General features: G+C 38.9%; 1 protein-coding gene across 1 annotated transcript; it reads left to right on the top strand.

The window, feature by feature from the left end:
- Nucleotides 1-16: 16 nt before the first annotated feature.
- snx30 (sorting nexin family member 30) lies at nucleotides 17-23879 on the top strand. Its single transcript, XM_036529040.1, has 9 exons — nucleotides 17-279; nucleotides 6774-6962; nucleotides 8775-8885; nucleotides 9050-9208; nucleotides 9681-9876; nucleotides 11604-11803; nucleotides 15899-15985; nucleotides 17147-17299; nucleotides 21771-23879. The coding sequence occupies exons 1-9, from the start codon at nucleotides 139-141 to the stop codon at nucleotides 21840-21842; spliced, it is 1308 nt and encodes a 435-aa protein (XP_036384933.1). The 5' UTR covers nucleotides 17-138; the 3' UTR covers nucleotides 21843-23879.
- The last annotated feature ends 3109 nt before the right edge of the window (nucleotides 23880-26988 follow it).

Genomic DNA, 26988 nt, shown 5'->3' with positions numbered 1-26988 from the left:
GTAAGTCAGCTGACAGTTTTCTGTGTAGGGCTACGGCAGTTTGCACGGCATTGGAATAACTACTAAAGCAAACCACTTACTGGCGAGAAACAGGAATATTTGCGGAGATCTTATAGCGTTTTTCTCGCCGCTTGCACAATGAGTGCTGGCACTCCGAAATCGTTACCGTCGTCGGGACAGAAATCCATTCAAGACATCAGCCACCCTCTTTCTGCCGAGGACTCAGTTCTCACACCCAGCCCAGACCTAGGGAACAACACCGCCAGCATCGGGGAGAAGGTAAAGCAGTGGCCGATCATCCATCTGGGGCATTCACTCATTCATGTGTCTCTCACTAAGTAAGTAAGCTAGCTAGCTAGATGCCTAGATACCTTCTAACTAGCTAGCGTTTTTCAAGTATAAAATATGGCAGATCGCTAGATAGCTGTTTAGCTAGTCTGTTAAATGAGTACCGCATGAAAATAGTTGGTTAGCTAGCCCATAATTTCTAAATGTGCATGTATGTGGAAAACTATTCTAGCTGTTCTTCTGGAAACAGTCTTAATTAGCTGAAGGCATCTGAATTCACCCATATCCTGGTGTTGTTTATATGGAAGCGGCCGGGAAGAAATGAATTATTGAAAAAAAAAAGTGAAAATATGAATGAAAAATATTGCATTTTTAAACGTGGCCAGTAAGCTAAACTGTCAGCTAAAGTATTTTCCTTTTCAACAATGTCAGGTGTCTTTCTCTTTATACTTAGCTTGCTGTTTTTGGAATTGTAAACTGGCAGCGTTAACCACATCTTTTTTTCAATACTACTGCTGTTATGTTATAAAGTGTTCGAACTCCTGCTTTCATCAACTCTTTTTCTTGTTTTGTCGTTCTCAGTATGGGTGATGTGATCAGCGCCATCGCTCATTTACTGTACTCAAAGTAAAAGGAAGTGTCTTGTCTTACCAATCATTAGATTTGCAGTTTATTTTTCCCCTCAACCTTCGGCAGTGACTTGTGGTTCACATTCCATGTATTTGTTTTAATCGTTTTAGCACTCGATACATTTTTTTTTCTTGAAATATTGTTTAGCGGTTCAAGCCTTGCAATTTTCATGTCATTTTCATCATTCAGTATTGCAGTTATTTGAGTTAAATATCGGAGGTGGAATCTCTTCTTACAAATTTATGGTCTGTAACCGCTGTGGTTATTGTGAAGTTGTAATTTGTTTATGGCTTTTAAAGTGTTTTAATGTGCAGTTTTATCAGTGTGCAAGCTTGTGTAAAACTTTTATTTGAGGACCCATTGTTCTCTCTGATGTAGTTTAATTCTTTCCCACTACAATCAAAATCTAAAGTCAAATAATTGTAATGTATGGTGTGGTACCAGTGGATGCCCATATGTATACATGTGTTTGAGGCTAGAAAGAGAGATATTCTAACGTGTGACAGAGGAAAACAGAACCGCAAAATAGTGTGATAACCTCGACCCGTACCTAATTAGAGCAGTGGTGTGAAGCTGCGACCTTCATTCCACAAACAATCTTCATACCCCTTAGCAACTGCAAGTCAAAAGGGCTGTGATAGTGGCCTTGACACTCGGTGTCTCTGCAGCTGGCTGACAATAGTGCAGTGTTCTGTGTGTGACATCACATTTAGATGCTTTTGGAACTCTTTGTTTACTGTGAAGGAAAGAGTGGCCATAAAGTTATGTATAACTCTTGTTCTTTATGGTGACACTCACACTTTCCCCTTTTCATTTGCTAGTAACAGTTATTTTATTTTTGATTCCTTCTTTGTCAGTCAGTCAGTTCTATCAGTGGGTCATGTCTGCCTGATTTATTTACTTTCTTATAGCTGATAAGCATTAAAAATTGTTCCCCTTGTTATTTTTTGTAGTTTTGTGAAGTTTGGCTAAGTTAGGTTGATAGATTTTCACATGAGCAATTTAAACAATTACATATACAGCTGTTTTCTCTGGATTGTAAAACTAAACAGAGCCTATTTCTCGAATGGAGATGTGAACAGCCATAGTTATAAAATCTATATTGAGTTTAACACAGTGTTTTTATTGCTTATTTCATTAAAATGAAAGCTGAGTAATATCTCACAAAGTAATGACAGATTTAAATGCCGTATGTAGATATAGATATTGATGTATGTTAATTGCTTGCATTTCTGAGCTGCTCACAGTCCCTGATGGTCACAGTTGGAAGCGCTGCTACCTCTAGTGACTCCAGATGGAGGTTTTCTGAATGCTCTGACAATAGGCCTGTGAGTGAGCGTAGCATGCACTAGGCCAGTCCTCACATGATCCATATCCAACATAGCAATTTAGATAGAAGCAAGGAAAACTAATGTGAGCTTTTAGTTTAATCATTGCCTCACAAATCCAAAGGCAACCAGACATTCACTGCTGAATGACACACAATCAAAGGCTTTGACCAGGCTATTTTTAAACCCGGTTAAGTGGTAGTATGCCTCCAGACGTATCTGGGTATGCTTGTGTGGTTGAAAATGTGGTCAAAAACAATCATTTAGTATGTTGTTATATCATACTCCTTGAAGTTTCTCTCTTTGCTGACCCTGTTGACTGTTATTCTTTAGGGATGAAAATGATTGATCTGATGATCTCTAAAGGTGATGATCTGAGGCCTAACTTTTTTTGCTTTACAAATAGCCCTATATAATCTGAGAGACCAGCTGAAATTTGTGCAATCTCTTTAGACTTTTTATACTTGTTTAGGCTACACCTCAAACCCCTTTTCCAAATTTGTCTTGAAGTAGGATTGCGCAAGTATAATCATCCCTGGGAAGACTGATATGATTAGTTTTGACTGGCTGATTGTTGCCAGGATTCCTGCTGTGTTGGAGGCAGAGTGAACAGCTCTGCCCACAGCGAGGAGAATCTGCAGAAAGGATTACTCATGTAAAGATTTTCAATGAAGATCACAAACCGTCCATGGGTGTTTACATACCCCGACAGGTGCATGCACATAGGCATGAAGGTACGCAAATACATATATAGTATGCCTATATCTGTTTGTACACACATTTCACACACATAGGTCCATATACTTGCACATAATTGGTAATTGTTACATGGTACATTGTTTTTAAATGGAAATCTGTTGGGGCTATTATTCAGTTAGATTAGATCAAACAGATCTGCCCTGAGCAGTAGTATAAAAATGCTTTCCAGAGATTTTGTATTTAGATATTTTAAGGTTGTAGTTTCCCTGAAGACCTCAGTTGCTTCCTGTTATTTTCTTTCACTCTCGCTTTGTGTCCTGTTGTTTTTGCTGCATCTTGTGAAAGATTTATTGTGGTTAACTACCCATACTTACAAGTGTGTCAGGGATAATGTCTTAATGCAGTGGTTTCTGCAGTGTTTCTCGAATGACACTGGGAGAAAATTCAGTGGAGCTGCTCTGTTTGTAGTTGAGAGATAGAGGCCCAATTTACAACAGATGCACAGTAGTTCCAGAAAATCAGAAGTAGTCTTTAGAGCTCAGTATGAATAGAGTAGAAGGCGTGAATACCCCTGCATCACCCACAGTAATTTTCCTTAATGTGCAGTCATGGAAATATTGAAATTCCATATTCAGTGTGCTGCGAATGTGGCCGGAAGAGAGAACAGAAGGAATGTGTGATGCTCTAACCGTCAGTGACGGTGCATTTTGTAGAGTGCTTCGATATGAAGGGACAGCTCAAAAATGCTGATACTTCGGTGACGGCACAGGCTGAGGATGTTCGGAGCATGAGGTGGACTTCTGGTATCACCAGCAGCTTGGCCAGGATACCGAGTCCTTCAGGTTATATTAAACTTTCTCCTTCACTGGAAAAATAAATTTCACCTTAGAATCCAACCCAAGGTCTTTGCCATCTACCCTGCAATTAATGTGGTGGAATAAAGCAAGGAAAATTATTAAAATGTAGTCTTTTATAAATAGATGTAGTACTGATAAATTTGTGTATATTTCCTTGAAGAGGGCTGTGCTTTGCTATAAAGATATTGTGAAGATATTGTTTATAAAACTGTTTATCACACATGGCTGAAATATTTATACTGGACAAACAACAGCGCTGTAATATGCTGGAAAAGTGATATATTATGGTATATTATGACTGAAATCGTGAGACCGGAAACGCCTGAATCCTGCATTTTCCTTCCCCGAGGAAAGCAGACAAGACAAATGTGCCACATTGACAAGCAGTTGAAAATACAGATAGCAGTTACAGATCAGGATAAAATATATTTTACAGTAACAGGATATAATAATGGGTTAAGATGGGGAAGCATAAGGAAAAGGTGTTTTTATAGTATCATTGTGGTCATATTTTGGTAATAATCAGCAAAATTTAATTACTTTCTACTGCATTTGAAAACATTTAACATTGTGTATGTCCCCATCTTGCTGCTTAAGCTAGTGAGCTTGGGAGGGGGCATTAGAAAAGATGATTTAACAAAACGATAACAATACACTACCTCACACCATACAGTAGGTGCTTGTCCCCCTAAGGGATAACAGTCACAGCACTATACCAATACTAATGAAATCAATAGTAACAGGTGGTGTTTTTCCAGGTTGTTATAATTATAACAAACCAGTGAAGTGTTTTAGTTACATGTGGTCTTTAGCACACCAAAGACTGAATTGTAACATTCATGGTAGAGATATGCAAGATATGGGCCGTGGCTGTTGTAATAATGTGCAAATTGCAATGTCATGGCATATCAGTCAGTTGTGCTAGCATTTCAATGCAAGTGTTTTGCTGTTGTTGGTGTGAAAGTGGGCCGAGAGTCTCCATCAGTTCTGTATTATTACCTCTCCTTTCTTTTTAAAGTAAATCTTAGAAAACATTGATTAACTGTTCAAAACAATTTAGTCCAGTCATTCTATATCCTGGGATTCTGCCAGTCAATACACAATGTCCTCAAAACACAAGGTATTGTGTTCATCACAACATGAACACATGAACTACTGTTGCCAGTGAGCTAACTAACAAAGTAATCTCCAGTTTTGTTTGGATTCTAGCTAGCAAACATGCTTATTTGCACACTAGGCTTTGACTGATCAGTAGCCAACATCTACCTTTTTTTGTTATGAAGCTGATGATTTCTGTTCCTTTTTGCTAAAGTAGCAGGCAGATGACAGCTAACTGTACAACATTTGCTAAATGAATCTGAATGTGAAATTTCACTAGGCTTTGACTGATCAGTAGCCAACATCTACCTTTTTTTGTTATGAAGCTGATGATTTCTGTTCCTTTTTGCTAAAGTAGCAGGCAGATGACAGCTAACTGTACAACATTTGCTAAATGAATCTGAATGTGAAATTTCGCACATAATAGAGGTCACATTTGGCAAATGTAATAAAATTGTATTACATTTAAAATTGTACTGAATTGTCATGGTCAACTAATGAGCACATTGCTTACCTTATTGCAAGGCCTGTTTTCAGGAAAAAGAAGGTAGTGAAGAAAACATGGAAAAAATGAAGAAAGCATAGTGATTCATTAGGTTATAGCCCACTTTTTTTTCTCATTTTCTGATTAATGTGTAGCTGATCCACATATAGAATTGTAATCACTAAACACCCTTTCTTTCATCTAGGCTGAAATGCTATAGTGCTTAGTGTAAAAAGCCTTCATTTTTGTCTCTTTGCCTGAATGTTTGGGAGCCATGCTCAGCTTGTTTGTCTATGTCCTTTGCCCTCCTTCTGTCCTATATTCCTGTGAATCCACTACTGGTAGAAAACAACTCATAGTCCATCTTTTGTCCCAAATATAAAGGGCCTTTGTACAAGCAGGAAAACGGGTGTTTATAATGATGTTTATATTCTGGTTTTACTGTATGGAAGATCTATAGAAAATACTTCTCATGCATTTTACAGACATCCTTGATTTAATTTCAAATTTATGCCATCCAAGATCAGATTTTATATACTAGCCAGTGTCAAAGGTTTGAAATTGTCTTCTCCTGTTACAATATTTTAGTCTGTGCATGGAAATGTCTTCATTAAATTAATAATGTCAGTTACTGTCATGTGTCAGTAGATGATGCATGGCGCTTTTGTGGTGTGCTGTGCTATCTCTGGGTAGATGGGCTGTGATTATTTCTGAGGGTCATAATGTTGAAGAAGCCTCTATTCAGTTAACATGACTAAAGGCTCCTAGCCCTCCCCTGAAATCCATCTCAGGCTGAATGATATTTCAGCACTGTTAATAGGTAATGACATTCTTTTCCTGTCAGGATGTATATTGTATTTTATTTGTATTTAAAGGCAAAGTTAAAATACTGTTCAATCTGCTGTACTCAGTGTGAGATTTTTTCTCTGTGCTGTGTGTTACGTTGGTTATGTATGCTTCTTGAGGGCAGGTTTGGGGCATTTATTGTTTGGAGTTTTATTTGAATGAACAGGGCTAATTGAAAGAGTGGCCTCAAACTGAGATTTTACAATACTTTAGCATACAAAAGTGATGTGTGTACTGGGATAATGGTTATAGTTCTGTGGGTTGTGGTGGTTGAGATGGTCACATGCAAGAAAGTGGTCAGTCTCTCACTTTCATTGTGTTGAAACCACTGTATCATTTTATCTGCTAACAGTGACCAGAAACAAAAAACAACAAGTAATTTGACCAGACATTTTTTAAATTATTTTTTGTTTGAATAATTTCTTTGATCACTTAGCTAAAATGTATAGTTGGAGGCATTTCTTTCCCATTTTTGATGTTAATGAACTGGTGACTGTCATTGCTCAGTGTAAGTGTTACATATGACTGAGTCTTGTTCTGTAGGATCTGAGTCTCCCCAATGGCACCCCGGTGGACACATCTAGCCCAGCCTCCTCCTCCTCCCTGCTCAACCGACTTCAACTGGATGATGACCTGGACGGAGAAACCCGCGACCTGTTTGTGTCAGTCGACGACCCCAAGAAGCATGTGTCCACCATGGAGACATACATTACTTACAGAGTCAGCACAAAGGTAACAGGGCGGAGCCTTGTGCAGGATGTGATGTAACAAGTGCAGGGCCAACTTGCAATGTAATAATTTGCTTTAATTGTATTTGTATGGTTTTTTCTCCTACAGTTTCAACAGTTTGAACAGGTTTGTTTTCTGAGGTCACAGAACTGATAGATGTGTGAATTTGTTTTATTCATACCAAGCCAGTATGTCAATAATGATAAAGAACATGGCTCTGCTCTTTTAGAGGTTTTATCGTAACAGTGCAGACATTCTTTTCATATTTGGTCTGATACCTTGTGTGTAAGTTAACAGTTGAAATCAAGAGAAAGTGAGAGAAAAACAGCTCTTGAAGTGAAGGATGATTGGCTGCATACAAGTAGGGTGATGTAGTATATTTTGCTGTTGGCAAGCCATACTAATAGTAGATAAATATGCAAATATTGAAAATGAGCTCAGTGCTCAGTGTTACACCCAACCCCTGTGCAAATCCACGAGTAACCAGATGGGAAACCAGAAGCTACAGCTGCAACTGTCTCCAGACTAGCTTTTATTTTGGAAAAGAGCAAGAATGCTCTCTTTAACATCTCAGTCAAAATAAATAAAATCTTTGTCAATTCCTCCTCGTAGGTTCCCCTGCACAAAACAACAAACTAAACGGAAAATAATGAAACCAAAACCCTCTTGTATCTTCTGTTTCAGTGGCCATGACCTCCTTGGTTAAATGACATTGAGAATAAACTACTGAAAATAGATTTGTGATCCCAGCAGTCTGACCATAAAAGCATAGAAAATTTCACTGGAGGTCATCTTTAAGAGATGGAAGAAACTGTAGTTTCAAAGCCTGGTGCATCGTCTTTACCTTGAGAAGCAGCAGAAAGAACCAAGAGATATCCATATGTCTGTCTTCCCATGCTTTAATATCACCTTCTGAAGACTTTTACACAGTCAGTCCCCTTTCAGGCATGTTGGTGATATGGTGATGAGTCCACGCACAGATGAGAGTTCTTCATGTTCTCATGTGTTGATTGAACCTGACAGGACTTAAAGCTCCTTTTCAGTAGTAAGTGTGAACTGAACCCCACAATCTGGGTAACAGCCTGGAGTCACCCCTTGTCTTGTGCTCTTGCAGAACTGTGGTCAATTTTTTACAGAACAGGAATGGTAGGCATTAATCTGAACCCAGTGAGCAGCGTAAATGAGCTGCTGAAATGTATCTTGGCAACCAGCCAACTGACCTTACCACCCAGCATCTTCTAACAGTATGCTGATTAGGGAATGTTTGATAAATGTTGTTTGTTAGGCCAGTTGTAGTTCTTTCTCTTTTTTTCTGGAAATTCTTAATTCAAAGTCAGAGTGACATCAAACTACCATAACAGAATAAATACTTTTCCCTTTATTTGGTGCAAAGACTATTATGTTGGGGATGTGATGTTCTAATTAAAAGAGAACCACTCAGAATGGTTGAGATTTTAGTTTTCAGGAGACATGGTTCAAATTAATAAGACTAGCAGCCGCCTTTCCACACTGATGGCACTAATGGCCTTTCCACTCTGGTTTTCAGAGGGAAAAAAGCATGTTGTGGAAGGGCTAATGGCTTGGTGAACTATTAACCTGGGGTCTGCTCAGTTGCTATGCTCATTATTCATTAATGGTAAAATTGACTGCATCAGAAACTAAGGCATACAAAAACACATACAGACACATACAGAAACGTGGTATCAAATGCAAAATTACATGTAGTGGAAATGCTGTGCCTGCACTTAGCAGTGCTATACCACACAAGGTCACTGAAACTCTTACATTGTCCTCTCACCTCTGTCCTGCCCATAGACCACAAGGACCGAGTTCGACCTGCCAGAGTACTCGGTGCGGCGGCGGTACCAGGACTTTGACTGGTTGAGGAATAAGCTGGAGGAGAGTCAGCCCACACATCTCATTCCCGTAGGTAGTGGCTGCCCCCACCCCAGCTATGTCCATATATGGTCTTTCATTGGGAAATGGAACCATACCTTTACATATTGTATTATTTTCACTTCTGGAATCAGGGGTTGCTAGTAAAAGATTTTGAGGAGATTTTGAATTGCCCTTCCGTTCCTCTTCTGCAGCCCCTTCCTGAGAAGTTTGTGATGAAGGGGGTGGTGGACAGGTTTTCAGAAGAGTTTGTTGAGACAAGAAGGAAGGCACTGGACAAATTTCTGAAGAGGGTAGCAGACCACCCCGTATTGTCATTCAACGAGCACTTCAACGTCTTTCTCTCAGCCAAGGTGAGATTGTGCTTGTCAGTGCTTGGACTTTACAGCCGGTAGTATTCTGCCCATAAGTAATCAGGCTTCCTTTACCAATAGTAACCGTTTCATGTGAAACTGTTCTCCGCACACATGCTGAATGAAAGCCTGTGAGTTACCTGAACTTAAGGTTTTGTAGTGCATGTGTTAATGATGGCATTATGAATCAAATTGCAGTTGTTACAGAGGAGGGACTTTTGCTTCATATCATTTTTCCTCACGATGACATGTATTGATAGATCAGGAGTATGGAATGACATGGCACATGGACATTACTCATAAGCAAGATGCCAACAGACATTGACATTGATAGCAGCCAACTGCACAGCCCTCATACCTCTCTGTTTACAGATAGCTTGTGTTTCATGCACACACTTATGTGTACATAAATAAAACTGATGAGATGTTGGTTATGATGTTGTTGGTTCACATGCTGTTTTTTTTCCTTTAGGATCTGAATGCATATAAGAGGCAAGGGTTGGCCTTGCTGACAAAAATGGGCGAGTCTGTGAAGTACGTCACAGGAGGGTACAAGCTGAGGGGGCGGCCACTGGAATTCGCAGCCATGGGGGACTACCTGGATGTGTTTACACAGAAGCTGGGCACCATTGACAGAATAGCACAGAGGATCATCAAAGAACAGTCAGGTGAGGCTGTTGAGTGTAATAAGCTTGATACATTGATAGTATACAGCACTCAGCATCAGCCATGACGTAGGGTAAGTTCAACCATGTCAGTTACCTAGATGTCTGGATAACAGCAGCTGTCATCCATAATGGCGATGGTTGAAATGGCTGACGTCATGTTCCTTACTGGCTACCTAGCCAGGTGAGCGTTGTTGGAATTGGGGGGTAAATGCTGGACATTGTTAACCCTTCCCCAGATAAATGTAAGCTTAAACTTGTAAGCTTCCAGTTCATGGCAAGTATGCAGTAACTGCATTAACTGAATAGTTTACGATGCCTTTATAAGTGATGCCAGGGAGGCCCTTGTGATCAGAAACAAAGTGGCTCTTGTCCTGGAGATACGGATCCAGCCAACCAATAAGACCAAATATTTTCCATCATATATCATCTTGGAAACATTGTCAGTGCGCTTAGCCTGATTCAGGGGCTTTTTGGTTACCATCACATTTTTAGGTGCATTTCATTTTTCCCTGCTTCCAATCAATGTGAATGTATTTCCTGACCCACTAGGTAGGACTGATGATGCTGGGGAATGCTATGAAAAAGTGATGAAATGTGCAGAGTGAACTGGAATTATTAAGCATAGAGAGAAATAATAAGAAAAATGCTCCTAAAAGTTGTTTGCATGCATTTCAATCTTTTAAAGAATGCTGGGAGTTCAGAGTTTTGTTTCCCCTTGACACCAACAAAGGAACTTTGTTAGTGTAAAGGGGAAGCAACTAACTAAGGAACCAGTCAAAGGAATTTTGTTTCCCCTTTACACTATAATGATATATACTTGACTGCTATGATATGACAGTCTCAGCTGAATAATGAAAATGGGGTCTCCAGTGGTTCAGCTGGCAAGGTATTCAAAATGAATGCAGGCTGAGCCCAGTGGCCTGGGTTCAAAACCGTCAATGTCATTTTCCAACAGTAATTGCGACAGAGACGGAACAAATTTGCTCTGTTACCCCAGGGCTAGGGGTGAGAAGGTCAGCTTCGTTGTTGCACCAATCACAGGCAACCTGCAGTCAGTGGAGTAGTGCCTATTCTGTGGTGAGTGCCCACTCCACTGCAGTGCACTGTGACTTGTAGTGTGAAAAAAGTCGTTGATTGCAGGCAGGTGTATTGGAGACCTGTATTCATCTTGCCTTACTCCTCCTGTGTGAGTGCAGAGGTTAACATGGTGAGACAAACCTGTTGTACTGCTGGTGATTCCAAAACAGTGTTGTATCAAGGGAAAATAGCATTAAAAAAGTTTGAAAAGGGGGGAAAATGTCCAGATGTCTGACATACTCATATCTAATAGGAAAATGCTGTGTCCTGTAAAATATGGTTGCCAGACTGAACATGCAGCACTCTCCAAACCTCTTGAGAAAGGACAAGGTGATAGTCAACATGGAACATGTTGTACTGTTTTTTTTTTTTTTATCAAAATTGACACATAACAGCTTTTAAATAGAGAATGTGTTGCCAAGGTGTTCAGCCTGTTCTCATACTCTTTCATAATTCACACAATTCAAAATGGAGATTCTATGATTGGAAGCTAGATTGGAAAAAAATTATTGTCCTTTTTAAAGCGTTACTTGGCTATTTTAGTTCTTGGCAAACTGAGCACAAGAACATACCTGCATCATACCACTTGTGGAATTTGACAGCAGTGCTGGGTCCTGTGCTGATGGGATTATACTCTCTGTCCCGTGCAGAGTACCTGGTGGAGCTGCGTGAGTACGGGCCTGTGTACTCGGGCTGGGCCGCCTCGGAGGGGGACCTGCAGGAGCCCCTGGAGGGCGTGTCGGGGTGCATAGCCAACTGCTCCACGGCCCTGGAGGAGCTCACAGAGGACATGAGCGAGGACTTCCTCCCTGTTCTGCGTGAATACGTCCTTTACATCGAGTCTATGAAGGTAGCCGGCCTTGCACCTCCCCCTGTTATCCAGTGAAGGGCATTGTCCCAGTGTAATGAAAGTTGTTAACAGATTTCTATGTGGTTACATGTGTAATGTGAGTAATCATTGATGGAGATTGGTTACTATCAAGTGGATTCTGTTTGGGCGTACTGTTGCCATTTTTGGAAATATCCTTCCAGAGACGCAGCTGTGTAGTCTTCCCCCTAGCTCATCTGGTGCCTGCCACATTCAGAAGTATGTAGAATTTCATTAGCATGAAATGTCAGGCAGGTTTTCAAAGGAGTATATCTGGAGCAGCTTGTGTTTTTATAAACAGAAACCAGAAAAAAAACTGATTTGAACACGCATTTTTTCCGTGGTGAGATAATGTCACTTGAGTCACATGCACCCATGTACATGATGTTTTAACACAAACAGCATGTCAGATAGCTGGAGGGGCTATGTTCAACACTTGTTCTGTTTAATTTCCTCCCTCCTCTGAGTGCCCTTCTCTCATGACGGCTCCTTGATGTTAGTTTGGAAGCAGAGATGTGTCTCCCATCAGCTGGAGAGGGAGATGAATGCAGAAGACATCTTTCTCTCTGAAAGCTCTTGTCATTTCTTTAGCGTGCAGCATTGTCTTGCTCCCTGTGTTGACAGCTTCTGGCCCCCTCTGCATGTTTATTACCAGGACTAGCATATTTCAGCCTTCATCCTGCATTCTCAGGTTAACTTTGCCTGCTCAGCACTGACAGGGCAGACTTGCACAGCTATTGGTAATGATTCATTTCCCCTTTTCTCTTGGCTTATTCAGTGCTTTCTCAACATTTTCATTAATTGAGACTTGCCTCCAAACCCTCTGAAGCACATCATGTGTTTGACTGGCAATGAAAGAAATAGCAGTATTATAAATACTATTGGATTAATTTCAGTCTATATTTATCTATAATTAATTCTATAATTAAGCAAAACACACAAACACATAAACAGACAAATTACAGACAGTACAATTACAAGCATGTACAACACAAAAACAGGACAAATAATGGGTAAATCATAGGTTTTATCAAACGCAAACTGAAAACAAACTTGGTTTAGTAGAACACATGTGAAGTGATAAAATGTGTGGCCTGAAGCAAGAACAGCTTTCAGAGGGAATGTCTGTTAACTTCCCTTTAAAATCAGACAGTGAAACAAGGGGCTCAAGTGTGAGACTGGCCTGCAGCTCATTCCAGGATGAGGGCCTGTTACAACTCTTCTTTGCAGCTTTGGTACCTTGAAGTGCAGCTGTCTTTTACATGTAAGAATGTGGCTACTGTGTGAGAATAAAACTTTATTGCTGATATACATTGGTAGTTTTGTAGTTTGACTTTTTAGATCAGAAAATATCAATGTTGTCTTCTGTGTGCGACAAGGGATATCTAACCGACCTAATTATACTGGATACAATGATGGGTCCTATGACCTGAGCTGGTAATATATCTCAAGGCAGTGTGATACAGTGACTCAAGTTTGGTTGAAGTAGACATCTACTATTATGTCTCAGGACTCATTTTTCTGATTGATCTACAGAAAGTTACAGGTGTAATGAGCTACCTTGTTAGTTTTATAGACAGATCTTTATCATAGTTAAACTAGCTAACTTGGTAAGAGTCTAGCTCAGCTGGTTTATATTGTATATACATAACCATGTAGTTATTGTATCCTAGGCAGCTGAAAAAATAGCCAGACAGCTGGCTACCAAGTTGATTTGTATCATAGAAGATGACTTTCAGAAAGGAGAGTTTAACTGACATGGATTTATGCACAACTAGAGACTGGACTTGCAGGCACCTCTCACTGAAGCACCACAAATGCAGTTTCCAGCAGCCTACATCTGTGGCGTTGCAGTGGGTTCTGATGTCCGCTTCAGCTCTGCAGCTCTGTGTTTCAACATGAGAAACTGCTAGCAATACATCTGAAACAATATCTACTTAGCAGATATAACCTACGTTGCCAATGTGACCTAACGTTACAAGCCAGTAGAGCAAGTGAGAACAAACCCTAATGTTGAACCCTGCAGCTATGTAAATGGTGTCTCCATAATCAAGCTGGGCCAGGAATAAGCCAGCAGCCAGCCATTTATGTGAAGACATAGAACAGCATGAATTAAACCTGTAGAAGAAACCCAGTGTTTCTGGTCTTGGTTAAACACTTAATGTAGTGTTTTTAATTAAGATTTTGTCCAACTACCTCAGTATTTATATCTCTACAAATTCAATGGAAATTCCTTTTAGAGTGTTGATGGGGATGTTTGGTACATTTGTGCAGCCAGGGGTAAACATCATAGTCTTAGTCTTCTTTGCATTTAAAAGCAGTTTCTATTAGGGCATGCTGCAAGGACTTGGAAGTCTCACCGTGACTTCAGGAATACAAAATCTTGTCATCAGCCTACAGATGATGATGCGACACAATTAGTATTTAGTCTGTGCACAAATATTATTTATATAAATAAGAAAAAGCAGAGGACCAAGAATTGATCTATGAGGAACACTCTGTGTGAAAACAGTGGCATTTGACTTAATATACCAATGCCAATCTTCTGCAAGGTATCAATCAGTAAAGAACGGTCCATAGTGACCAAGGCCTTGGTGAGGTCTATTTCAAGCGTGTGTCATGGCCAGTTGAAAGTTTTTTGACATAATCACAAATTATAAATATACTGTTTGGTAGAAAAAGGTTAAGCATATCTTGAGAGAGGAAATATGACTGTGTGGGGGTGTAATACATTAATGTGGGGTTGTTTTGAATCCCAGGTCCAGGCCAATAAGGTTGACAGAGTCATGAACTCCAGTGTGTGTGAGAATGTTTTGGTAAAAAAACAGGTTCTCTCTGCCAGCAATCTCATCCTTTACGGAACAGGACATTCTACCATGACAGGATTTACAAAATACCAACTCCAGGAGTGTGAGTCTGTGACCCTCACATTTCCTGGAATAAAATTAGTTATTTGTGATCAGCATGATTTTTGCCCTGTACAACGCTATTAGAAATGTAAAGATTTTTTAATTTTTAACTTTAAAGATACCACAAGATCTAGTTTCATGCCTTTGTGTTATTCTTTAAAAAATCAAATTGTAATGACTGAATTTTCTCTTGTCTTAATCTTTCTTTGCTTTTTTGCAGACTTATTTGAGGGTAAAATACATTATGTGGGTCACACTGCCCTATTTGTCTCTCCCCTTTAATCCTACTGGTAAATTCAGAGAAATTAGTCTGGCACCTAATGTTGTACTGTGTTCAGCTCAGACCATGAAAACGCTGGAAATGTGGATGAGATTTTAATCTCAGGTTTTAATGTGTGCTGATTTTCAGGGCTCGGTAACTTTTGTCATGCTGGTTGTGCGTTGAGAAGCAGTAATAAACTTGCTCTGCTGTTGTTGGGATATTCGCTCCTCTAGGTGGAGTCTCGCCCGGCTCTTCTCCACAGAGGTGCTAATGAAAAAAGGTTCTGGGCCTCAGCGTTTCCCAACTGCTGACTGCATGTTGTTAAGATTAGCAATCAGCAAGGCCATCTTTCTTCCTGAGCAGAGGGAGGGCAGAAGTGGCAGGGAGATGCAGTGAGGCAAGGATTTATTGGAAGGGGCGAGGCGCTTTTTAATAGCTTCCATATTGGAGCTTGGACTTGGACACATAAATTGGGTGGAAAAGACATTATGCTGTGAATAGAATTCTTCACTGTCAAACGAGTGTCATAAACAGCAGCCTTTACAGGAGAGTTGAGTGGAGTGTATATCTGGGTGTTAAGTCAGGCTTGTGAAACGGTTTACTGGGAATGAACAGCACAAATGTGACAGTTCACTTCCTCTCAGTTTCCCCTGTCGTTTCCAGGCTGTTGTTTAACCCTGCTGTTTCTGAAAAAGGAGTAGAGATGACTTTAGTCTTAAAAGTAACAACAGTCAGTGATCTCGTTTTTTTTAAATCAGATTCTTTGATTGTCAACAAGTAACTCCAAAGTTCCTGTACTTCTGACCACTTTTTATTAATATTACAGTCAAAATATGTACATGTTTTGTTAAACAGTGTCTTTGTGTTCATGTTTTTTATCTATTTTTTTCTGCTGCTTATGTTCAGAATGTTCTGAAGAAGAGAGACCAAGTCCAGGCAGAATATGAGGCAAAGCTGGAAGCTGTGGCGTTCCGGAAAGAGGAGAGAACAGGGGTAAGTGCTGTGAGCTAAGGCAATAATTGCAGTACAGATGAAAAAAAAAAAACTCAAGCCTTTAGCAGCTAGTCTGTTTTCAAAATGAGAACTCGGTCATATAACTTCAGGAGGTGGGTGATGTAGATGGTGGCAAAAAGTGTTTGGGACATTGTTGTTCATCTATTCTTGTTGAGGCAGTGTTTTGAATGGAATCATTAAAAATGCAGGTACACTGGAGACAAACTATCTGAAAACTATCTGAAACTGACAGTTTCTGGAGTAGTCTGTCTGTTCTTTTGTTTGTCTGTCAGTTTAATTGCTGTATTTCCTTCTGAAACAATAATTATTGTCTATTATTTAAAAAGTGTATAGTTTCAATTTTGCTTTGATTTTGCCATTTCTAAATGGCTAAAATTCAGTATCTCCACTACAAAACAATGATTTACAGAATAAGTAACCTAGACATAGAAATGACTTTGATGCTGTAATTACTCATTTTCTTAGTCTTTCATTTCCGTCTGTAACTTAGTTACACTATTCTTTGTTACTTGTCCTCATAAAATCAAATGACAATTCATACTCTGCCATAATTAGTAATTACTTCCATTTATTTCAGATGAAACTGGAAATTAAAATTGCATGACTCTTCACATATGGGATTTAAATAATTATGAAGAGAAAAATTTGATGACAGTTCACCCAAGGGCAAAAATAGTTTCGTTAGATTTTGAACTTGACAGGGAAGCACATTTTGATTACATTTCAGCCTCCATCAGATTTGTAAAGGTTACAGAATTTATCTTATGCATGTCTTATTTGACTACAGTCATATCCCAGGCTCTTTTTTAATTTCTGAAGTGTGCTACATAACCACTGTGAGGAGCCCTTGCTTTTACCAGGGACTTTTCAAAATATGTCACCTAACATGTCTCCCTGCTCCTAATTATGCTGTTTCTCTTTTCTTGGGTCAGTGACCACAGTGCTGCTTGATGCAGACCTGCCATTTTTGACAAAGACAGTCTCCATGACATAGTTGTCCAAAGCATTTTTGGCCAACTGATGTATTTAAAAAGAAACCAAAAAAAAAAAAAATCTTGTTATTGACCACATCTGAAGCAGAGCAATACAACACTGTTTGGTGCAGCTCAGAAGTTTCCAAGTCCTCTGTGTGTCTCTTAGATGCCTACAGATGTTGAGAAGTGTCAGGATCGAGTAGAGTGCTTCAACGCTGACCTGAAGGCTGACTGGGATCGCTGGCAGAACAACAAGAGGCAGGATTTCAGACAGCTCCTCACTGGAATGGCAGACAAAAACATCCAGTACTATGAGAAGGTGAGGGAGACCGTGCTCTTACGACCCTGGACTGGAAGCATCCCAGAACAGGGGAGACAATACCGCCAAAGGCAGTAATTTGTTGCTTACCAGTACTAGATTTCCAGTTACAGATTTTTTTTTTTGTGTTTTTTTTTGTTTTTTTAAATGTTATTCCACCTGTGATGTAACTTGCCATGGACCCTTCTGTTCAGTTTTTGCATAGTTGTTTGATTTCATATCTATCAAACAATGTATTTATTTTATACCATCACACCCTCGTACTTATTGAGTGGCAGTGTAGCATAGTGGTTAAGGAGCAGGACTCATAAAGAAAGGTTATCGGTTCGATCCCTCACGGGGGCACTGCTGCTGTGCCCTTGGGCAAGGTACTTAAGAGCATCTGCTAAATGGCAATAAGGTAATGTAATTTTTGGTGAGACACTTATATTTGAGTTATAGTGGATATAGGAGACTCATTTTCTTTGTGGGTGGTATGAATCTGTGTGAAGTGAAAAACAGTCATACATACCAGCTAGCACATGACATTTAAAATGTTATGTTATTTAGATAGACTTCCTAGGCATCAGATCATTTCAAAGAAAGCTATGTTTTATATAATAGGTTGTATTCCTCAATAATCCGATATTTAACCCTGATCATTTGCCAAAATGAACAATGCTCATAAATTGTGGTTTCATTGGCTTCAGATAGTATGGACATTGTGCAAAAAAGGCACAGTAAAACAGAGAAACATCCACTAGCTATTCCATAACTCTACAAGTTGTAACTAATTGGAAGTGTAAGCATCAGTTAAATCAAAATAATGCCTGCACCGTTTTCCTACAGCTGATTCTTCTGAATTCAGATTGCAGTTAAATGACTGATAGTCATTTAATGTCTTCAGCTTCTACTGCCTCAATTTTGATATATCTTTAATAGTTCTACATTTGACCTTTCTATTTTTTTTCCTCTTGGTATACCACATGTATGTACTCAGTATCATATTCTTAAATTTGGAGATCTTGTGGTTTGAAATGTTGAACGCTCAGTGATGTCTTTGAAATAAGGTATCTTCAAATCGCTGGAACTTGCTATGGAATTCCCAAACACTCTGCTTCCACGCCAAACACTGACACAGTTCTGCAAAATTCCAGGGGCTTCTGCCAAATGGGAAGAGTCCATGGAAGAAAATACAGAGACTAAGGCAGAACTTCTGTCTTTCAGACTACTGCTTCACTAACGCTAGACCAGTAATGTAAAGGGTGTGCACTGTGCGCTTGGACTGCCAGTCATAAGAATGTACCACAGTGGTAAAATATATTGTAATTGAGTGGCTTATGTCCCTGGAAGGAAAAGACTTACATTTTTGTGATGAACATAACATTGTTTAAACCTCAAATGTGGATGCTGAATCTTAAAAATCTTAAAAGGCATAAAGGCATAGAGCTTCCCACCATTATTTACACTGCATTTGCAGTGTACACTTTGGTATGCTTAGTTTGCAATCAAGTTCTCTTGAATAAAAATATTTGGCAGGAAGTAAGTTACTGAAATGCACACATGTAATGTAATGCCAATGATATTGTTTTGTGAAGTTTTGTGATGCAAAACTTCACTGTAGCATAATGAAAATTCTACTGCTGGTGCAACGTTGTTTTAGTTTTTCATTCAAAGTCCTTCTCTGCTTTGAACCAAGGTTTGTTCAATAAAATCGTAAATAAAATTTTTAAATGAAAAAAATTTTAAAAATCTGTCATATACCCCCAGCTGTTTACAGTTTACAGACAAAACACCTATTGCTGTGCTGTAGTCATATTTTCTTCTAACAGAATAAGCTCAAAGATGTGTTGTGGTGGGATGTCAAGGTGTTTTCTCTGCCAGCTCTGTAGGCTGTGAAAAAGACTGGCAGCAGGTTGGTTAAAACCTGTTAAACCTGTAGTCTTACAGGTTTTAGCTGTTGCTGTTATCATAACCATCAGGTCAACAGCTGTGTGACTGGAAGACAGCAAGACTTGTTTGTGCAAAATACTTAAACTGTTGCAGTTTACTTTCCAACTTCTCAGCATCTCACAACAGAATGCAAAACATCAATCTGCAACTTTCACTTTCATGTTCACTTTGAGTAGTTAGCCTGAGGTTGTGCCAGTTCCGAGAGGGGATTTTTTTTTTTTTACTGTTCTTCCAGGCAAAGTTGCTCTAGTTCCTTCCTTTTGACTTTCATTTATAAACTACTTTCAGTTGTAGCCCCAAATGTTCAATTTCATTGAGGGTTGGTAATTGAGATGGCCACTTGAGAACATTACTTTTGTGTGTATTTAACCATTTCTTTGTAGATATGCATGAATGCTTTGGATTATCATCTTGCTGGAAGGAAGCTCCCTTGCTCTTAATAACAAGAGCTACAGTACCCATAGTTAGGGCTGGGCAATATATCAATATATATATTCAAACGAAATACAGGATGAGACGATACTGTTTATAATGATATAGTTTGATGTTGCGTTACAAAACCCGTTTCTTCCGTAAAGCCGTGCCAGTGTTTGCATCTCACCTCTCTCACACTCTCCGCGCAACCCTGCCCCCACTCTTCCTCTGCATCTGCATTTGCTCATAGGGCTGCTCGATTATGGCAAAAATCATAATCACGATTATTTTGGTCAATATTGAGATCACGATTATTTAATACGATTACTCATTGACTTTGGAAACGTCATGCATTTATTGAACTTAAAAAAAAAAAAAAAAAAAAAGTTTTAACCCTTTCATGGTCACACCAGTGTGATTAGCTGTTTAGCATGTGTGCTAAAAACGGTGTGATTAGAACACTAGATTGGAAAAATTCTAGATAATTTTAGCTTTGAGGAAACAGCAATTTAACGTAAAAGAATATAGCAAATGCTAACTGAAAACCATGACAAGCTTCATAACGCTAATGAAAACAATGAACCATGTAACGTAACACGCATGCTACGTAGCATAAAAATAAGTTACGTGCGAAAGGGTTAACAGTGGATTTCAGCTGAAATTCAACTGAAAAGCAAATAAAAAAGCAAAAAGCAAAAAAAGAAAATTTAAAAAAATGTAAAAAGAGATGAATAAATAAAATTTATGTATTTATTTTTCAATAAATAATGCGGCACAATAATCGTTTCTCGATCTCAATTATCTTGTTTTCATAATCGTTGGTAAGCAAAATTGTAATTGAAAATAAAATTCGATCAATCGCCCACCCCTACTTGCTCACAAGTTCTCCTGTAACGTGGAGGGAGACACAGCGCTGGTCCACACTGCCGAAGAAAGCCTGGTTTATTTCAAACAGGGAAGGAAACCCTGTCTTTGCATTTTATTTTGATCACAGTCTGTTTTAATAAAAGTGCTTGTGACATCTCACATGTGACTTTGACTTACAACTGAACATTTAGCCCACTTCATAGAAAATACTGAGATCTATATCGTGTGTGGACATTCAGCCTAAAAATACCAAAATATGATTTTTGGTCCATATCGCCCAGCCCTACCTGTAGTCACAAAACACCCATACAACAAACCCCTGCCACAGTTGTCATGAACTTTTTCCTCAGCATAAACTTGACATTTGTTTCCAACCACTTCTTGAGCATTTTCAAAAAGATCAATTTTGGTTTCATTATGCTTACAATTGTCATTAAGATGGAATTTGCCAAATTTATGCAGCCTCACAGGCTTCACATTCATGCAGGTGACATGGTTATTTTTGACACTGTGTCCTGAAGATTTTGTCAGTTTTTGGAGATCCCCAAGTGTTACCTTTGCATTTACAGGTGCCTCCAAAACTACTTGTCTCGCAGCCTGTGGTGGCAAGAAACGTTTGAGTCCTCTTCTTGGTACAGTCTCCACTGCACCAGTCTAATTAATTTTCTTTAATAATTTTTAAGAATTGTTTTGCTGCCATCTCCCAACTTGTGGAGGTTGATAACCATTTGGCCACATTCTTCAGAGATCTCTCATATGTTAACCATGATGATGCATGTCACTAATGAAAGTTTTCTTCCATATTTTTAGTATGGTGTAACAGTTAGGGACCTGAAGGGAGAAAAACATTCATAAAATATGTTGACGTATGTATGAGACCTAGCATTGGGGGAATCATTCCTCTTGGGATACTTGGGACACTCTGAAGGTGCCAAATATGAGCTAAAGCTAATGTAAACAACCCAGACTCGTTGTATTGATTGTTACATTACATTATTTTCATTTAGCAGATGCTCTTATCCAGAGTGACTTGATTAGGTTATAGTTTTTGCATGTTATCCCTTTATACAGCTGGATATTTACTGAGATAATTGTTGGTTAAGTGCCTTACCGAAGGGTACAATGGCATGGCTTCAGTGGTGAATCGTACCAACAACCTTTCGCTGACAAGCCCTGCACCTTACCACTATTCTAGACTGCCGCCCTAAGCTATATGCTTGACTCTCTCCCTGTGTCTTTCTTTGTCTTCCCTTTGCAGTGCCTTGCAGCCTGGGAGTCAATCATTCCATTGTTACAGGAGAAACAGGACGTCAAGTCTGATACGAACTGAGTCTGATACCCGCCTCACTGCCTCTACCCCCCGTTCCTCTCCTTTACCCCTACACCCAAGCTCTGGACATGACATACAACAGACACACTTCTATCCAGTGGAGTTTTCCCAGGAAACGGAGAAGTAGGGCGGCACAGACTTGTCAAAGACTTGCAAGTATTTAGTCTTTTTTAAGTGTTTATATATGTGCAACGCAACCCGACCACCGTGTGGCAGTAATGAGGTGAACTCTGCTCCCTCCTAAACCCCACTCTTGTCAGCACAGCACCTGGGCCCTCACACTTAAAAACCAACCATGCACTGAGGGGGACCACAGGGTGAGTAGAAACCTAGAGTCTGAGCACGGATTGCAAAGACAAAGAAAAGGACAAACAAATGTGCAGAGCTTTTTTTTGACTAGCACTAATTTGTAGATTGTTGAATTTGTAGATAACAGGCTGAAAATGATTCTTTTGTAAATAATGTTGGCCCTTGAAGAGAAAAAAAATCAGACCTTTCATTACAATATGTAATTTTTTTTTTTTTCATTCTGCTCAAGGAGAGTCAGGCAAAGATATGTGCAATGTTCTGGCCAAAGATACAGAGAAAGGGGTCTTCTGTTTATTATCATTTTTTGTTTGTTTCAACTTTACTTTATAATGAATGCCACAGAGCTGTTTGCTACCTGTCTGAGAGAGTGTGAAAGTATTGTTTGAGAAAGTATTACAAACCAGGTTATGATCAAACAAAAGGACATATTTGGTACAAATGTTTTGTTTCTTAAGGCAAAATTAACAGAAAGAGTGACTTGGATAAGAAAGCTTCAGTGTGCCAGCCCTCTTGCTGCACAGGAGTACAATATTTTCGTGAGAATCATGACAGTTGTTTGCAGTTCAGCGTGTTTTAAATGGAGTTTCCATGATGCAGATATTACTGTTTCGCCAAGCTGGAATGACTCAATGCCACAGAGCTCTGAAACGGTTGGGCTCACTGTCTTGGACTGCGCTCCTGTGTGTATCAAGGGGAAAAAAGTTTTACTGTCTACAGTGAGCCTTCCCCTCACTCTTACTGCTGTGCGTTCTGCGCTTAACTCTGAATAATGCATTTCAGTGTTACTTTTCCAGTCTCACACTTCTGGCTAATTTCATTGAACTCATGAAGTTGCGTTTTGGGAAAGGTAACATTCACCTAAATGGATTTTTCAAAGTTAAGGAAGAAGCACGTTGCGGTTAGATGAGAAGAGAAACCTGAGGTAACAAGATATGAGAGATGCCCATGAAAGGGGAAGTTGCTTCTGCCTGAGGTTTCTTATTTTGTTAGAAAAAAGTTCCCTGAAGCCTTATTGAATGGGAAATGACAAAAAAGCATCAAAATAAAGTGGTTATGATCTAAGATGGCAATGGTTCCTCTGACCGATGCTGTGACTGATGTTGTGAATGTATTACATTTGCGTCGGGGGCCAAGTTCCATGTGCAGTCAATGGGAGAAAACTTTAACTGTATTGTAACTGTAATGTAACTGGGCAACACTATCAGAGTAGGGATGTCACTACATAGGCCTTGCCTTTTGGCCTACAGTTTACTTTTGTCTTATTATGTTAATACTCCCTTTGAGCAATAATGGTTTCTTTAAAATTTGGTTTTCAGAGCTCACTAGTTTTAGCTTTACGGCAGACATGCTAAATACAGAAAGTTGATAGTCTGACACAGTGAATTAAATGTAGCATTTTGGCACCTTGATACATTTGCATACCTGTCTTTGTAGTTGTTGCATCCAGACAGTTCAAAAGGATTTTGATTTGAAGAGCACAGGTTTAGGTTTGAGGAATATTGTCATAGAGTGATTTAGTTGGTTTTATTCATAATTATTCAAGCACATTCATATTGTCCAGTACTTCACTGTGCGGCACAGCTATAGGGCTTATAATCATGTAATGTATTTGCAGGCAAATGTTTCCTTATTTACAGTCATTGAGGAAGTGTCATGTTTAGTTTTAAAATGGCTTTAAAAGTGAACCCCCCTGGCTCCTCTCCTCTGTTGACATGAGCTGAAACATCACAGGACAAGATTAATGTGTGTAAAAGACATCTGAACACTAGGGCAGCTAGGCTTGCACTATGGTTTTGTCAGACTTGTCTCAGTTTGTGTAACTACAAGTAAGGTCTTAATGTCACTCAAAGTGAACTCATATAATACTGAAATGTTTGCCAATGCTTTGCATACATATGTACAGTTGACTTTTTGAAAATTCCGATATTGTTTGCCATGAATATGTGAGGTGCTAAATTTGGTCAAAAACTGTTGCAGCACAAACACATCAGTTTATATAGTAATATTATTTTTGTTACTGCTAGTACTTTTTTTTTATATAAAAATGATCCTCAGTGGTCAGGTCAGAGTTTGTGGTCAGGTATTGGAGATTTAAAGGAGACTATTGTACATAGTAGCTATAATCTGAACAGTAGGATCTGTGTATTCAGTGGGAAGTTACACACAAAATTTGGAGAAACGTGAATATCTGTATTGTCTGTCACAGCTGCCAGCAAATCTGTGGATGAGGCTTACACGTCTAATAGATGAGGCTTCCCTGACTAAATCCAGCATGTTTGTGTAGAATTCCTGGCTCAGTCAGCGACTTTATTGTATCAAGGCAGATGTCACTTGTCTCAATGTAAACACAGTCCTACTTTGCTATGCTGATCTCCTCCTCTGTTGCCTGGGAACCAGGACTAATTGTTTTGGGCACACATTCTTTGAAAAACATCAGAACACCAGAAGGGAGACATTTTCAGCTATTACAGACTAAAAGGGATTGTGCAAATAAATGACACATTGAGAGGATGTACATGGGACATAGTAACGGTCAACAGTAACCAATACACAGCTTTAGTAAAGATATTTTGGCATAAATTGTGCGTATCATTTTTTAGTGTGGCTGCATACAATATCAGGTAACCTCGGCCTTGACAAATATAAATGTGCACAGCATGGCATTGTATTACAGTATGGTTTCTCATATATGCCTTTTTAATTATTTACTGATTTCAGTACTGCATTTCATCTAGCCTGTCTGTTGCAATAGTATGTAACGCTTTGAAACCACTAACTGTTATATAGACATGTGATTTTGAATTCCCACCCATGCTGTCTGCTCAGTGAACAGTCATGGTGCACATCACCTGAGGAGATGAACAGATTATGCTCACTCCACAGTTATGGGAACCGATTATGTTAATGTGCAGAAATAAGAACTGTCCAGCTACATCAGAAAATACTTAAAACACATAATGATACTGGGAGAATTTAGGCTATGAAGATGTTACGACATCAGATTCAAGTCCTCTCCACATGTCTTACTGAAGTCTGTTCACCACTAATCTCATAAAATGACAGATATGAAAGGTCAGCTATTTTTTTTCTTGTCATGAATATTTAGGGAAATCAAGACGGTTTACCTGTTTCATTGATAGTACCAATATTTGTATTTGGATTTGTACCAACATAGCAGATCAGTGTGTCTGTGAAAGTTTATGTAGTGCACCTCTATATGATTTACATGAAGGAATACATAGAACTTTATTTTGTTTTAATTTTACCTCTGTGGTCAGCACCATCATTAATATATCTGCAAACTTTTATTTCAATGTTAAACGGTGTCTCAATTGCAGTCTGTAATTCACTATGGGCCGAGACTTCTTGGCCTCTTATTTCTGTAAGGAAGGTTGTTCTTCAGTCTGTCTTACATGCCAGTACCTGGGAGCACACTTTATTTGCACTATTGATATATATCTAGAAATACTCTGTGTGATTCTGTAAATTCTACCATATGTGAAAGCTTGATTTTACAGCATATACATACTGAATGACATGATCTAGTCATTCATGAATGAATACAGTCTCAGGCTACATTCATTCATTCAATGATTGAATGGTGATCAAGTTAAATGGAATACATCAATTGTCAGTTTCAGTTGAGTGAGTACTTGGTAGTAGAACTGCAGAATATAATATAAAATTCTTCTGAGTGGCAAAGGGCAGATTTAATGTTTATATTACTTTATACTGTATTTCTTCCCGTATCATAAGTTCAGTTCACAAAAACTGCCATCAACATTTGAAACTTTTTGTTGCTTTGTCCTGTCATTTACATTACCAAAAAAACACAATTATGTGCTTTCACCTGGCAAATTTGTTGACACTCTGTGTATATCAAGTTGTGTGAGGACACCCTAAGTTAATTTGCTGTATTTTCTATGGTTATCTGAGAAGCTTTATGTAAAGAAACTGTTTTTCCAACAGAGACTGAAAGCTGTACAAGTAGTTTTTAGCCATTGTTTGTCGGTTATGCTGGAATGCATTAGTTTGCAAGATCTGCCTGGGAGACTGGCTATTTGGATTTTCTGGGCAGAGAATTTCAGCCATAGGGAGGACCTTAATTGTTTTAACCATAGTATCGTAGTGACCTTCCTATGTCTTTGCCAAGGTTAGGTACTTTATCTTTTTTTGGAAAAGCTGGTTCTGTCTTTTTCATATCCTCACTTCAAGCTCTTATGAAGGAAAAGAAAACAAAAGCATTGTGCTATGACATGTCATTGATGTGATCGATGCCCATGCTGAAGTACTTCAGTAGTTCTGTTTTGTAGAGTTGCTTTCATTACGTGATATTTTGTCAAAATCAGCCTTTTTCATTATAATATACTGTAGCATCATACAACATATTCTGTGCAAGATGCAATAAGGAAAGAGAGTACCTGTTTTTAAATGTGACAGTTACAGAGTTGCAATTGTATTACAAAATACAGTGGTACAGCCTTAGATTCATGTGAGCATTTTGGCAGATTTTAACAGAGTTTATATATTACAGTTCAGCCTCACTCATGTTGGAATTTGGGTGCATATAATATTTAATTTGAAAAATAAAATCAAAATACAAATGTTTCAATGGCATGCCATCTCTGTTATGTGTTCAGACCTTATTAAACCAGATTACTTTATACAGCCTCTTTATGTAAGAACAAAACATGCTGTAAAATAAATGATTTTTAAACTTTGCTTAAAACTTAAACATGTTACACTTTAATCTTATTATAATTCCACACAGCAAGGAAATACTCTGCCCAATGTTGTATCCAGAATTTTATTCCAGAAAACATGAGGATTATCTTTA

Source organism: Megalops cyprinoides, chromosome 5 (assembly GCF_013368585.1).
Source record: "Megalops cyprinoides isolate fMegCyp1 chromosome 5, fMegCyp1.pri, whole genome shotgun sequence".
Lineage (NCBI taxonomy): Eukaryota > Metazoa > Chordata > Actinopteri > Elopiformes > Megalopidae > Megalops > Megalops cyprinoides.
The sequence above is the reverse complement of the archived record's forward strand: the minus strand, read 5'-3'. Positions and strand labels throughout refer to the sequence as shown.

Coding starts and splice junctions, on each gene's coding strand:
- snx30 (XM_036529040.1), top strand. CDS start 139: ATGAGTGCTGGCACTCCGAAATCGTTACCGTCGTCGGGACAGAAATCC. Junction 280..6,773: donor CCGCCAGCATCGGGGAGAAG/GTAAAGCAGTGG, acceptor CTTGTTCTGTAG/GATCTGAGTCTCCCCAATGG. Junction 9,877..11,603: donor GATCATCAAAGAACAGTCAG/GTGAGGCTGTTG, acceptor TGTCCCGTGCAG/AGTACCTGGTGGAGCTGCGT.